Raw genomic sequence first — 13,666 nt, forward strand, 5'->3', positions numbered from 1 at the left:
CTCGGCTTTGGGGTAAAAATGTCTCCTAGTTCACGCAGCACACCGAAAGACTGAAAAACATACAGTACACGAGTAAAAGAACAAGTCTGAAAATGTGTTGATGCTATCAGGGTTTGTTTTGTCCTGGAGGATGAAGATAAAAACATATTTCATCACTTTGAAGAAGCAGAAGAGTAAAGATCTCATTGTGATAAAGGGTGTCAGGGGGGACGGAGGAGATGAAAGGCTAGTGGACAGAAAGGATGTAATATCAGGTGATGGCAAAGTTGTAACGGAGTGATTAGAAACGAGCAGCTATCAAAAGTTTATCCGCTTTTTCACCATCCACTGTGTTCATCACTGCAGAATCACTGAAAATCACAAAATCTAGGAGAGAGAAGTTATGGCTGGCATACCTGTAGTTTACAAGTTCAACAAAGCTAGAATTTGTTTAGTATTGAATAATTAATGAAAAATGTCCATCTTCCAAAATGACCCTAAACCCTCTTTGCAAGACAGCTGTGAAAATATGAAATGTTTGATATGATAGCTAATCTTGTGTTTATACCTTTTGTTTTCCAGAGCTATGACAAGTGTTTCCTGGGTTCATCAGAGACAGCGGATGCTAACAGGGTATTCTGTGGTCAGCTGGGAGCCATTTACGTATTCAGTGAAGCTCTCAACCCGGCTCAGATCTTTGCCATTCACCAACTTGGCCCAGGATACAAGGTGAGACGGCGCCCACGTACTACCTTATCACCCACCGCACTGTCTATTCTCTGTACGCTTTACTGTGCATCAATGTCACGCACCGTTTGGCAGGGAAGAATATCCCGGCAATCTGAAGGTTTCATTGTCAGTGTTACTTAATGCTGTCTTCGCCCATTCACGTCGTCGGCTAGAAGTAGTTGAGGCCATCAATCATTCCTGGGCTGTCAAACGCAGAAATATAGCTTGTTATTGTTGCCAGGGTGCCTTTGTGGTTGGTAGGTTGAGGTTTTATGTACTGAAAGTTTTGCATCATGTGGGTCCTCTCTTATAGTGCATTATGCTGGAGTGTTATGACAAATAGGTGTACTGATTTGTGCGTAGGCTAGAACAGTGGTTCCCCCCCAAGAGCCCTATAATGAACTCAAGTAGCCCTTCATCAACAACACAAGTCATTAAGTCATGTTCCAATTTAGTTCATTTGATCTGATTTGTATGTAAATAAAAGATCTTTTTACAAAACGGTCAAGTATTTCAACCATTTATCTGTTACTTATTGCTACTTCAGCATTTAACCAATATCTAATTAAACTGTTTAGCCATTTTTAGCTAACTATTTCACCATTTATCCATTACTTTTATACATGTAAATATTAGGGCTGTCAAAGTAACGTGATAATAATCCGTTAATGCAAATTCGTTTTAACGCCACTAATTTCTTTAACGCATTAACGTGACTCAGTTTTAATGCTAGAGTGAAGATACTGGCATCCTGTGAAACTACACCTAAACTAAACCTAAGGAATCCATTGGTACCAACCATGTCATACTAGCTTGTTGCAAAGGAGGTTAAATAACGCTCCAAACTTATGCTAAATTTTGGCGAGGAAAAACTGGTATGGCTGTTTTCAAAGACATGTCCACTTTATGATAATCACATGCAGTTTGGGGCAAGTCATAGTCAAGTCAGCACACTGACAACCTAACAGCTGTTGTTGCCTGTTGGGCTTCATTTTGACATGTTATTATTTGAGCATATTTTTATGCTAAATGCAGCACCTGTGAGGGTTTCTGGACAATATATGTCATTGTTTTGTGTTGTTAATTGATTTCCATTAATAAATATATACATCAATTTTGATAAAGCAAGCATATTCGTCCACTCCCATGTTGATAAGAGTGTTAAATACTTGACCAATCTCCCTTTAAGGTACATTTTGAACAGATCAAAAAATGTGTGATTAATTTGTGATTAATCGTGTTATAGTTAAGCGCTATTAATTGCAGGATTGTCCATAGTTAATCATAAATGAATCACACACATTCATCTTTTCAAAATGTACCTTAAATCAAATTATAATTCCTATTTTTTTCAAATTAGTTCAGTTAGTCCACAATCTTTACACGTATAGTATTCCCTGGCAAGCAGAAGAACATGTACCCCCTGTGGTAAAAGTACCCCTGGTTAGGAATCACCGGACTAGAGTACAGAACTAGCTTGTGAAAGAGTCGTCCTTTTTAGGATTTATGTATGAAGCAAAAATCCAACACTTTAAATTAGCTAAAAATATGGACATTTTTTAAAACAAGAATACATAGAGAAATTCAGTATAAAAGAAGCCGAGGTAATCAATATGTAAACCATAGCTTCACACTCATACTGTAACCTTGATGCAACTTTTTTGTCCAAAAACAAGTTTTGACAGGAGGGCTGTCTTCATTGGGGTAATCTAATATTTGCAGGAGTGTTTTTCATTTTAATTAATTCTGCTCCTGTCAACCGGAACATCACTGCTATCAGTGTGCATTTCTAATTCAGTTTCAGAAGAGGCAGATATTTCAAATTATCAATAGTAGATCATGATGTTGTGCAGCTGAAAGACATGTTACGAGTGAGGGACGTGGCTGCAATTACAACCAAATTTTCTGAGAACTTATTGGCTACCTAGACTTAAAGGTGCTCCATATGATATCCAGAGCATTATTATGCTATGTGGACCCTGACACGAAACGACCTTGCATCGCCCTGAAGGGATTTATTTCAATTTCAATAATGACCCGCTAGCTGTACATTATCCTGCTTACTACACGGCTACTTACTTAAGAAATCAATAATTTGACACAAAAATGGTCCCCCAGAGTCTGAGATCAGATCTGCAGCCATAGCAACGGTCTGTTATACATAGCAGCGGTCTGCCGTAAAGAAATAACAGACCGTAGAAAGCCGTAATTGACCAATCAGAATAGAGTATTCAACAAAGCCATGTAATAAGTAAAGATGTAGTGGAATAATGTGAATGAAGTCACTCTCCCTCTGTGTGTGTGGTAATCTGAGCTTCTCTGTGCTTTGTTGACATGTTGGCATGCCACGCATGCTTTTAGTGCATCTTCATGCATGTGAGCGTGCCCCACTGGCTAGCTCACGGCCGCTGCTCTGCACTGCACTCATACGGCGGTTACAGCTGATAACCCCGTCGGTTCGGACGGCAGCGTCATGGAAGCGTAACACACACCTTCCGGTTCCCCCTCAGGTTACCACTGTTAGCTCTGTCAGCACTGTTGCTTTCACTGTTAGTGCTGTTAGCACTGTAAGCTACAAGCCGCCGGCTCAACTGTCGCCATGTTGAGAGCCGTGCTGAGGCAACAGAAATGCTCCCAATCTCGCATTAAGCACTTTAAATGCCTTTTAATGCATCCCTGCAAATGAACAAAGTCACTATGTGAAGTTAAAGTAGTTGAAGCAGATTGAGATTAAAGGGCACAACAAAAAGTAAATTTACTACCCTATCTCTAAATAGCTCCTGGGAAATCACAAATTGATGTTTGGACTTTGCAGTTTGGAAGTATGCAAGGGTGGATTTTGCCTTTAAACTCAGAGTCAAGACACAAAACTTTGCGTTCCTGTCGCACTATAGAATTATTCAAATGAGGCTTCAGGATGTTGGGTGTTGAGCACTGATAGCTTTAGAAATCACCATCTCTGCCTTTTGGCCTGGCTATCGGAGACAGCTGAGATGTCGCAACACCTTGCCAGCTGTCTGCTTCTTGTTTTGGCAGACTTGCACGCCTCGGGCCACTTATTGCTTGTTTATGAAGGTGTCCAAATCTGTCAGCGCCATGAGACTGCACGGATGTCTGAGGCTGCTGATGTGTGCGAACAGCTGCTGGTGTTTCAACGGCTCCTTAGAAAGAGTATATACTGAATCAGGAATTGGCTTTAATTACCAAGACTTGATAAGGCGACACTGATGGAGAAACATATTGACAACATGCGGAGTACACAGAGATTGCATGAGGCAGAGCGCAGATCGTCCTACTGCTTTCTCTCTCTCACGTTATAGACTAGAGTCCTCTCTTGTTCCTCCTAATGATCGCATGCTCGGGGTTTGCTGTTTCTCGGCCATGAATACTGATTCCTCTCTCTGTCACAGCCCACAGTTTCCTAGGGCTGATCAGTCAGATGATTGCCTCTCTGCATGGCGCAGAATGGGCTTCTAAGATGCCCAGAAGAGACCATTAAATGGCTCAGTTGTTTCAAAGCCGCTGGCCTCCGTGCTGCTATTGTAATGATGAGTGTGCGGGTTTTTCGGTCGGCTAAAAAGGAGAGCGCCAGTGGGACTCAGCTTGTGTCACACAGCTTCCTGTCTTAATGCGAATATAGGCCGGTCCTTGTTCTCACAACTTGATGTGTATATATATATGACAGTCTGCTCCTGGAGTATTGCCTAATCGGAGTTGAAGAGGACTGTGCTGTACAGTGTATATATATATATATATATATACGTGGATACTGTAGATGTATGTAGCCTCTTGGTCTCAACCGCTGTCAGAGTTGCTATTCAGTAATGAGGAGCAAAAAGCAGACAGACACTCCGCTCGCTCTGCTAAACAAGCCTTCAGCACAGTAAGGGTGTTCAAGGTCTTCTCGCTCGACGCGGCTCATGATGGCCGACACGCTGCGCGTACTGAACTTCTGTACGCGTGTGCAGTTCAGCGCTTCCATGCTCTCCTAATGACAGAAGAAGGTGGGCTATAACATCTTGTTTTTCTGTGTGGTTAAAAGAAAGTTTCGTTTGTGTGTGTGTGTGTGTGTGTGTGTGTGTTTTTTGTGCATGTCCTGTCACTCGCATGTTATTGAGTGTGCCGCCGGTTGCACTCATCATCAGGAGTCCAGATGTCCTCATCGCGGAGCACTGCCAACAATCTGGCCACAACGTAATTAATGGACTGTGTCCTGTGTGTCTATCTGGACACCTGCATTGTATGTCTGTGTTTTTTTTTGCGTGCATTTGTCAGGTTTTAGTATACTGCATTTTAAGAAACTTTTAAAGAATCATTCCCTAAAAACAGATTTGTGTAATTTGGTATATGGAGTGTCCTCAGCACAGAATATCGATAACTCTCCTAAAAGCTGGCATCAAATGTCTGGTAGAGTTTTAATATTTCAGTTCTCACATGGTTGTTTAGTATCAGTATTGAAACTCAAAATTTTGAATCCGTATTTCAAATGATACCCACCCCAAGATTTGTATTTATTAGGGCTGTCAAAGTTAAGGGGATAACAATGTGCGATTAATCGTGATTAAATATTTTAACAAATTGACAGCCCTAGTATTTATTAAGGTATTTATTCATCTGATAACCGCAATAAGTTCCCAAAATAAGTTTTACAACCTTTTTGCCATATGCTGGAGAACTCATTTTGGAGGACTGGTTGTCATTCTGCAAACTGTGTGGAGATGCCGGGAGGCCCGGCGGGCTGAGCTGAATGGAGTAGATGTGTGTGTGTGTGTGTGCTGTTATCACTGCGGGCCAGTGTCGTATCTGCAGCTGTCAGGGTGTGACGAAGGCAGGAGTTGTCGCTTTCATTCCTCTGTGTGTGTTCGTGTAACCAGGTGAGGGATACATATGTGTTTAAGCGCAACTGTGTAAAGCTTTACATACATAGAAAATTTGCACTTTCCTTTACTCTTCTGGCCTGCTTCTCCCACTGCCTGTCGAATGCCTCCGTACATCCCTTAATACTTTAAAGAGTCAGCAAAGCTCTTTTACACTTTCAGCTACCTGCCTCCATCGTTTAGCACGGCGACATAAATAAAAGCTCACATTTACGCAACCACATCTATACAGATGCACAAGTACACACACACACACACTTCATAAATGCACCACAATAAATGGGCTTACATTGCAAAAAATGTGCATCTTAATAAGTGTATTAATTTCACATCCAGGCAATTCAGTGTTTTTTTTTCGTGCAGGGGGCCCACTAACCTTCAAAATAAACCAAAGAGCAATTTATTTGTGTTTGTGATTGATTATCCTTGCACATGGCTGCAGTATTCTAGGTTACTTTTAATGGATACACTTTTTAACACAGCTGTTTAATAGATACACTTTTTAACGCCGGTCATCAGCTCTTATATTTCACTAAAGTAAAATGTTCCTAAGTCAAAAAATATAAACATAGGCATGCTGTCCTACCATGTAATTAACTCTTGGAAAGAATGTCTGTGGAAAGTGTGCTTCAGATTATACGGTTAATACAAATAAGCCTTTTTGCGTCAAATTTAAACCTGATAATTGGAAGGAAGGAGAAAGTTAAGGCAAAGATAGTGTAGAAAAACAGTAGGTTTGTATTCCCTGGACCGAGATAAGGATGTTACGCTGTGGAGGGGCTGTTTTCTTCAGATGTTTCCATTGTGCAGTGCCCTCTTTGCTTCAGTGTGAAATTTTGTGCTGCATGGTTGAAACTGCTCAGGGCACATTTTCTACTGCAGACCTCAGATGAAAGGTTTAGAACAAGACGGGCCTGCAGGTCTGTGAGCAGCCCGAGGCTTTCCTGTGCAGTCAGGCTGAGCAAGGTACCTGGGGACCCGGGACCCGCTCGAAGGGGGAGAGCGCCGCTTTTCCCGGAGCTGCTGCAAAGGGCGGCAGAGCAACTCGCTGGCCTTTCATCTGCGGGGCTTCATGTGTGTGTACCAGCACCGCTGCAGGACACATGGACCTGCAGACCTGTGCACACAGACAGATATAGACATAGATGCACACACACACACAAAGTGTAGCCTACACTTCCTACAATATCAGCGTGGACAAAACAAATTCAATTTTATTAATCGTTTTTCTTTAAGTAAACCAAAGGAGACAGCATGCCATACAATTCGTTATAGTTTCCCCATGCCAAAGTGTCAGTCTGTATTTTGGTATTACTGTATGAGGAACTCTCAAGGATGAAAATTACAAGGACAATAGTCCAAGAAGATAAAAGCTCAGCCGCTCGTGGAAAAGGTTAAAGTTGGTGTTATTAGCAGGACAAATGTAACGCAATATGCAGAAATTCAATAACACAAATGTGTCCGTACTCTCTTATGTGTTAATTTGTTGGTAGACAACAAAGAAAGGGGAAAAATCTGGAGCTGCGGGTAACTTTCTCCCACACATCCGCTGGCCCTTTCCATCTCTTATTCTGTGCTAATTGAATTAGTGCCCGGGTTAGCGCTGTGTTCATTAAGCTAATGCTGTGTTGTTTACACACGGCTCATGCTGCAATTAAGCAGACTCCATTTTGGGTGTTGATCTAGTACACAGACACACACACACTCGCACTTCTCTCGTCTCTGGACAAGTAATTTGTCTCTCTGATTCAAAGCTTTGTCTCACACCATCTTTGACGTCTTCTTTCTCTCCATCACCGCAGAGCACTTTCAAGTTCAAGTCAGAGAGTGACATCCACCTGGCCGAGCACCACAAGCAGGTGTTGTACGATGGCAAGCTGGCCAGCTCCATCTCCTTCACCTACAACGCCAAGGCGACGGACGCCCAGCTCTGCCTGGAGTCGTCGCCGAGGGAAAACGCCTCCATCTTCGTCCACTCGCCACACGCACTCATGCTACAGGTCAGTCCGGCTGCTCATCACAGATCTCTGAATCACTGCCACATCTCGAGAGTTGTTCAGCAATTCATGTATGAATGATTGATTTGAAATGAAAATTGGCAGTTCAGTCTGATTATCAGGCTAGTTTGTCACAGGCTGACTCACACTCATCTGTAGTACCCTCACTGCAGTACTGTAGATGTGGGGTTTACCACAGAAGGACAATACATATGTTAGTTAAAAAAGAAAATATGAAATGCACCTTGTGAAAGAACGTTGCCACCATAGCCTGCAGTAAATACCAATGTCTCACAGTCGCTGAGACTCTCAGCGGTTAATTTAACTCTCGTTTGAGGATATTACTTGTACGTAGTATCTTTCCAACTGTCCCTTATTCAAGGCTTGTTGCTAATAGTGGTTCTTCTTAGTATCTCATCTTGATTTCTAAGACCTCCTTTGCTCATCGTGCGAAAAGTGCACCAGCAATTCAGGCAGCAATTACTGTAATTCACAATTACAAAGGGCACTAAGTGAGCCTTATTATATTCTAGTTGTGTAGCTATTTCTATTAGTTAGTAGAGGTTACGCAATCATCTTCAGTTCAGTGAGTTAAGACAGCATGAGACAGGTTTACAGGTGCCATTTGCAGCACTGTGGCAATTTTGAGTTTTGGCATAATTCATTTTTAAAGTATTTGATTTTTTTTCTCGCTGAAATCCAAAAGATGGTCTTTATTGTACTGCAGCATCATCGATTAAACTTCAAATAGATGTAAATCAAGACGTGTGAAAGGAAGCTAATGGACAAACGTGTACATCCATTGTAAAATCAGGGCTGTCAGTTGTATTTCTGACAAATAGGTGCACAGCCATACAGTATATTCTGGGGTTCAAATACCATATTCTGTCTATTTGAGCTTTAATGACCATTAGAAAATGTAGTAATGCTCTATTTGAGATCTGCAGTAGATGTTCTACTGACCCGAAGTCTGATATGAGATGTGTTTAATTGGCCGTGAGTAAGTGTTTCTATCAGTGTGTACATACATACATACATACAGCACGATACATTATAGTGTTTGTCAGCACTAACTGTCCGTTTCCGTCCCCCAGGATGTGAAGGCCATTGTTACCCACTCCATCCACAGTGCCATCCACTCTATAGGAGGCATCCAGGTCCTGTTCCCTCTCTTCGCTCAGCTGGACTACAAACAGCTCAATGACTGCAGCGTGGACACCACAGTCTGGTGAGTGGTCTACTAAAATAACTGGAACCCAGTGGCTGTCGGGATGCAGTGATATATAGACGGTATAAATGATTTGCAGTCCACTAAATGATCTAAAACATTAAAAAAATGCATGATTTCTGGTTTAATGTGCAACACCTACTGCGGCTGATCCTGGAATGGACCCAGAAAGTAAAGAAAAAAGACTACGAGCGACATTAGATAAAGATGAGTCTTATACGTGTGAGAATTATCTTCCAACCTTACAATTACGCTGCAGGCTAGAAATAACTGATTATAGAGAGGAGGGCATGCGAGTGTGAAAGGAAGAAGAGTTATGTGGTTTTTCCCTGGAGCGATGAGCTGCTTTTAGAAAGTCGGAGTGTCTGCGTTCTTCGCTCTTAGATCGTCCTGATACCACTCCATCACTCGCATCACCTTAATGCGGTTACATATCAGGCAGGATCTCCATATCATGTTAGTTGCATCCGAGACTATTTCTCAAATATCATCAGGAAGACAATGATAACAAACGGAAAACACCTTCCTATTAGAAATAAATGACATAGAAATCCATCAATGATTTCTTCACAGTATTACTGAAATGTGTGTGTGCACGATGTGTATGTTGCAGTGCCACTCTGCTGGCGTTCCTGGTGGAGCTGTTGAAGAGCTCAGTGGCGATGCAGGAGCAGATGCTGGGAGGGAAGGGCTTTCTAGTGATTGGATACCTGCTCGAGAAGGTCAGTTAAAGGCCTTTACAAAAAAGTGTTTGTGTTACATGTTTACATTTATTTGTTGTTGGGTGAAAAAGGAGTTACGTTGATGTTCACCATGACCTCCACTAAGTTTTTCAAGGCTTATAAGGCCTCCGGTTTTATAACGCATTATGTTGTGGTTGCCCTTGCACTCATTTTTATCTGCTGTGCACTCAGTCGCCAGGTTATCGGGTAAAGCCAGGTGTTTCTATTATTTTGTCCAACCCGTTTAGGGTTGACTGAATAATAGAAACATCTCTCTGTATAATGCAATACAGTACCACAACCTAGATCCTCCAAAATGTTGACAGTTGAATCAACAACTTAAATTTATTACAGGACTGTTGCCGGGGAGATTCAAGGAGGGGGGCAGAGGGTCCCCCCGTCATATTAAGCCGGGGCCACTTCAAAAAAGCCCCTTGGCAAAAGGCAACGGTCAAGATAGGTGATGCGCCTGTGGAGCGGTGCTGTGTGCTTAACCTGGGCTTAACCTTAAGTGTACCAAGTACATTCAATATACAACATACTTTCAAACAAATTCTGTTTTTTTTATCTAGTCTTGTTTCTTCTAGCTGCAACAGGAAGTAACAGTATGTCACAAATGTGCAAAAAGCCATATCACATGAACTATAATAGAGACTTGGTTACTGGTGCAAATTAGGTACTTAACACCTTTGACAACTGTTAGAGAACACCGGCACCATGTAATCACCAGAGTTACACTGGGTATACTGTTGGCTGACAGCATCTCCTGACACGGTAATTTAAATAAAACTTATATAATTTAAATAAGACTGTTATTTGTAGATTTTTATTTGAAAAAAATATTCTCACTTCAAATTTACACTTTCATACACAGCTGTTTTTTGTTAGTGTTTCCTCTTTGTGCTGAACCCCTTCTCATTTGGCTTGTGTCTTCTGAAAATGTCAATCAGTAACCATGGCAACTAGGCATCTACTGCACTGTATGGATGCAGTCATCCTTTGTAACAGTTTAAAGAATATTTATTGTTGAGATCTTGCCCAGGAACCTATTATCAAGGTATATTTAAGTACCGTATGAAGACACTGTTTCAATGTCATTTACAAATGCGTGACCGTTCAGATTTAAATCACAGTTTATGTTTCCCGTCTTTTGTCCAGTCGTCACGAGTCCACATCACCAGGGCGGTACTTGAACAGTTCTTGTCCTTCGCCAAGTATCTGGATGGTTTACCTCATGGAGCGCCTCTCCTCAAACAGCTCTGTGACCATGTCCTCTTCAACGCTGCCATCTGGATACACACCCCTGCCAAGGTCTGTTTATTTGTGTGTATTTACTGCATATGTGTGTGTGTGATTTCATGACCTTGCTGCAAAAAAACAGAAGATGGTGGTCTGTATAAGAGAATGAATGGGGTGATAGACCCAGACCCCGACAGAGACAAATTGGAAAAAGAACTGCTCAGGAAGATTTTTCTGAATGCAGGGAAAATTGAGACAAGCAATAAATACAAAACGAAGAGGAAGGAGGGACTGACATCTTAGTGCCCATTGCCCTTTACAATAATTTTACAAAGGAGGTTACAGGACATGGAGGGAGGAGCTGGCACATCACGCAGGGGAAAGGACAGAACAGGCAAACGAAGGAAACAAAGAGAGAAAGTGACATTTGAAAAGACCCCGGGACAGGAGAGAGATGTGTAGATCCTTTTTTCCTTCTCACTCACTGAACTAGATGTGAGTGTTCCTGGCGTTCCCGCAGGGCCAGTCAGTTCTTGCCTCCATTATTTCCAGAACTTCCTGACTCCCCGTCTTCTTCCCTCTGACCCTGAGACGTGATTGGCTCCTGGGTACGGCAGTATCGTTCTCCAGGGCATGTTGGAGTTAAGACGGAAGAAATGCGACTGAGCAGTTGCTGCAGCTCAGGAAAATAAGGAGGATGTGAAAGTCAGAATCCGACGCAGCCCTAGTTGACATGTCGAAACAGTCCGAAGTGATGTGATTGCCTATTAGGTTGTTACCTTCAATTGAAAAAGCATTACCACAAATCAGCAGGGCCATAATGAGAACAAGACAAGTGGCAACGCACACACAAAAAATAATTTAAACCTTTAATCTTACCTCCGCTGTACCATTCTTGTCTCCTGCTGAGCTTTAATATTTTCCACTTCTCAGGGTATTATCATCACCTTCATTGTTAGTAAGAATATCCTTGGTCATATTCAGGACAAGAAGCTTTTTAAGGACTCACATCTGAGCCTCATCTCCCGTCTCATAACATCTCTCTTACTCGCACTAAAAAAAAAGGAGCCTGTTTTTTTTTTTTTTACCAAGCACTGCTGGTGAACTGAATCCTGTCAGAGATGGAGAAATGTTTGTTACAAGCTATTGCTGCAGCAGTGCAGCACAAACTATTGTGCTATGATAAAGGAATTTCAAGCTTTTCTGCAGCTGAACCTGTCGTAAATGGCGCCTGATAAACAGCTCAATGTGTGAAAAGCAATGTAATGAAGGCCATTTAAGCCAGCTGAGTGCGCCCTCCATTCTAGATGAGCTGTGATGTGGTATGGTCAGGCCGCGGCACTCCGCTAATTTCATCCGCTTATCCAGATCTATCTCGTTAAGGCTGGTCCTTAGCGTCGTGGTCACTGTAATGAGCTCGGAGATTTGCGGGCGTGCAGCAGATTCGAGTCTGTGTACGGGCGACGGAGAGGATTGGTTAGAGGAATATTAAGAGAGGGAAAAAGGGAACAGGAGTAAGTAGCAAATAAGCAATTGGAGAGCGCCCTCCGTAAATGTTGCGTAAGGAGCCCCTCAGATGCTTGACGGCTTCAGGCACAGAAACATCAAAAATAACACAAAGCAGAAAAACACTTGCCGCTTTTGCTGGAGGGAAGATTCCCTTCATTCCCCTGTGGCTGTCTTTTCACAATAAAACAGCTTTTTGTTTAAACACTAGAAACAAAATTGTGTTTGTCTGTCGACCTTTGTGTGCGTATGTACTGTATAAATGGATGTGTGTGTATTCAGGTCCAACTATCCCTCTACACATACCTGTCATCGGAGTTCATTGGCACCGCCACCATCTACACTACCATCCGCCGCGTGGGCACCGTCCTGCAGCTGATGCACACTCTCAAGTACTACTACTGGGCCATCAACCCGCTGGAGTGCAGCGGAATCACCCCCAAAGGTCTTGGTAGGTTCACACCTGCACACAATCTGCAGACATGAAGACATTCTCACTGTAAGAAGAAAGATAAATGACTCTCTTTTATATAGTACTTCTAATGAACACCGCCAGAGATTTAAAGACACTGTATTCCTGACCTAGCTATCTGTCGATACAGTTCATAGCTTTGTTTGGTTTTATTCTGTCTACATTTCTGTCGTAAATTCTCAGGCTTTGCACACGACTTAACACTCTGTTTCTCTGTCTTTATTCGTCTTAAACATACTTATCATCTCTTAGTGACAGCGTTTTACTGGATTTTTACTGCAAGTACACACAGATGCTTTTATCTATACACATAGTGGTATTGTCAATCTCTGACACATCCGTCTATCCATCCATCTTCTGTGGTTGTCCTGTGTGAGGTCACATGGGGGCTGGAGCCTGTCCCATTACAGGGCGACCACACAAAGACACATTCATTGTCACATTCACACCTGTGTGTGCAATTTAAGGTGTCGTAAGCTCCAACCAAAGTGCTTGTCGGGTGGCCGAACAATGTCTGAAACCCACTCCCCCCCTACACCTTTCTGACATCAGGATTGAAGGGGCTGTGTCAGACCATTACTGTAGCTTTTCTGACAATCCGACAAGCCCGCTGCGATTTGCCAGATATGCAGAGGTGAGAAAGTAAGCAGGGTTTGAACTTGAACACTTTCTATTCATAGTATTGGAGCTTTAACTCTACAGTACTCATGGTTACATGCAGCAAATATGCTTTTAATTGTATGCGTTTGACGAAGATTTGCTTTTTAAGATGACTCACTGAACTAAAGAGGTTTTAAATTTGTCAAATCAGTTTCAGCCTATGGCTGAAAAAAACACCATGAGGACCCTAAAGTCAGTAGTCAATGAGACTTGAATAGTTAACTGAATGTTTAATGGCTGACCTGATGTAATGTCAG

At 42.3% G+C, this 13,666-nt stretch overlaps 1 protein-coding gene across 7 annotated transcripts in view; it reads left to right on the forward strand.

Moving 5' to 3' along the window:
- nbeaa (neurobeachin a) overlaps nucleotides 1–13,666 on the forward strand; it is a 109,118-nt gene that overhangs the window by 46,130 nt on the left and 49,322 nt on the right. For all 7 annotated transcript variants that reach the window (XM_037747857.1, XM_037747858.1, XM_037747851.1 and 4 more), the window contains exons 8-13: nucleotides 562–708; nucleotides 7,388–7,585; nucleotides 8,677–8,810; nucleotides 9,424–9,532; nucleotides 10,691–10,843; nucleotides 12,560–12,728. In XM_037747857.1, the coding sequence (XP_037603785.1) occupies nucleotides 562–708; nucleotides 7,388–7,585; nucleotides 8,677–8,810; nucleotides 9,424–9,532; nucleotides 10,691–10,843; nucleotides 12,560–12,728 (910 nt within the window). The remainder of the gene's footprint in view (nucleotides 1–561; nucleotides 709–7,387; nucleotides 7,586–8,676; nucleotides 8,811–9,423; nucleotides 9,533–10,690; nucleotides 10,844–12,559; nucleotides 12,729–13,666) is intronic.

Source organism: Sebastes umbrosus, chromosome 17 (assembly GCF_015220745.1).
Source record: "Sebastes umbrosus isolate fSebUmb1 chromosome 17, fSebUmb1.pri, whole genome shotgun sequence".
NCBI classification, from domain to species: Eukaryota; Metazoa; Chordata; class Actinopteri; order Perciformes; family Sebastidae; genus Sebastes; species Sebastes umbrosus.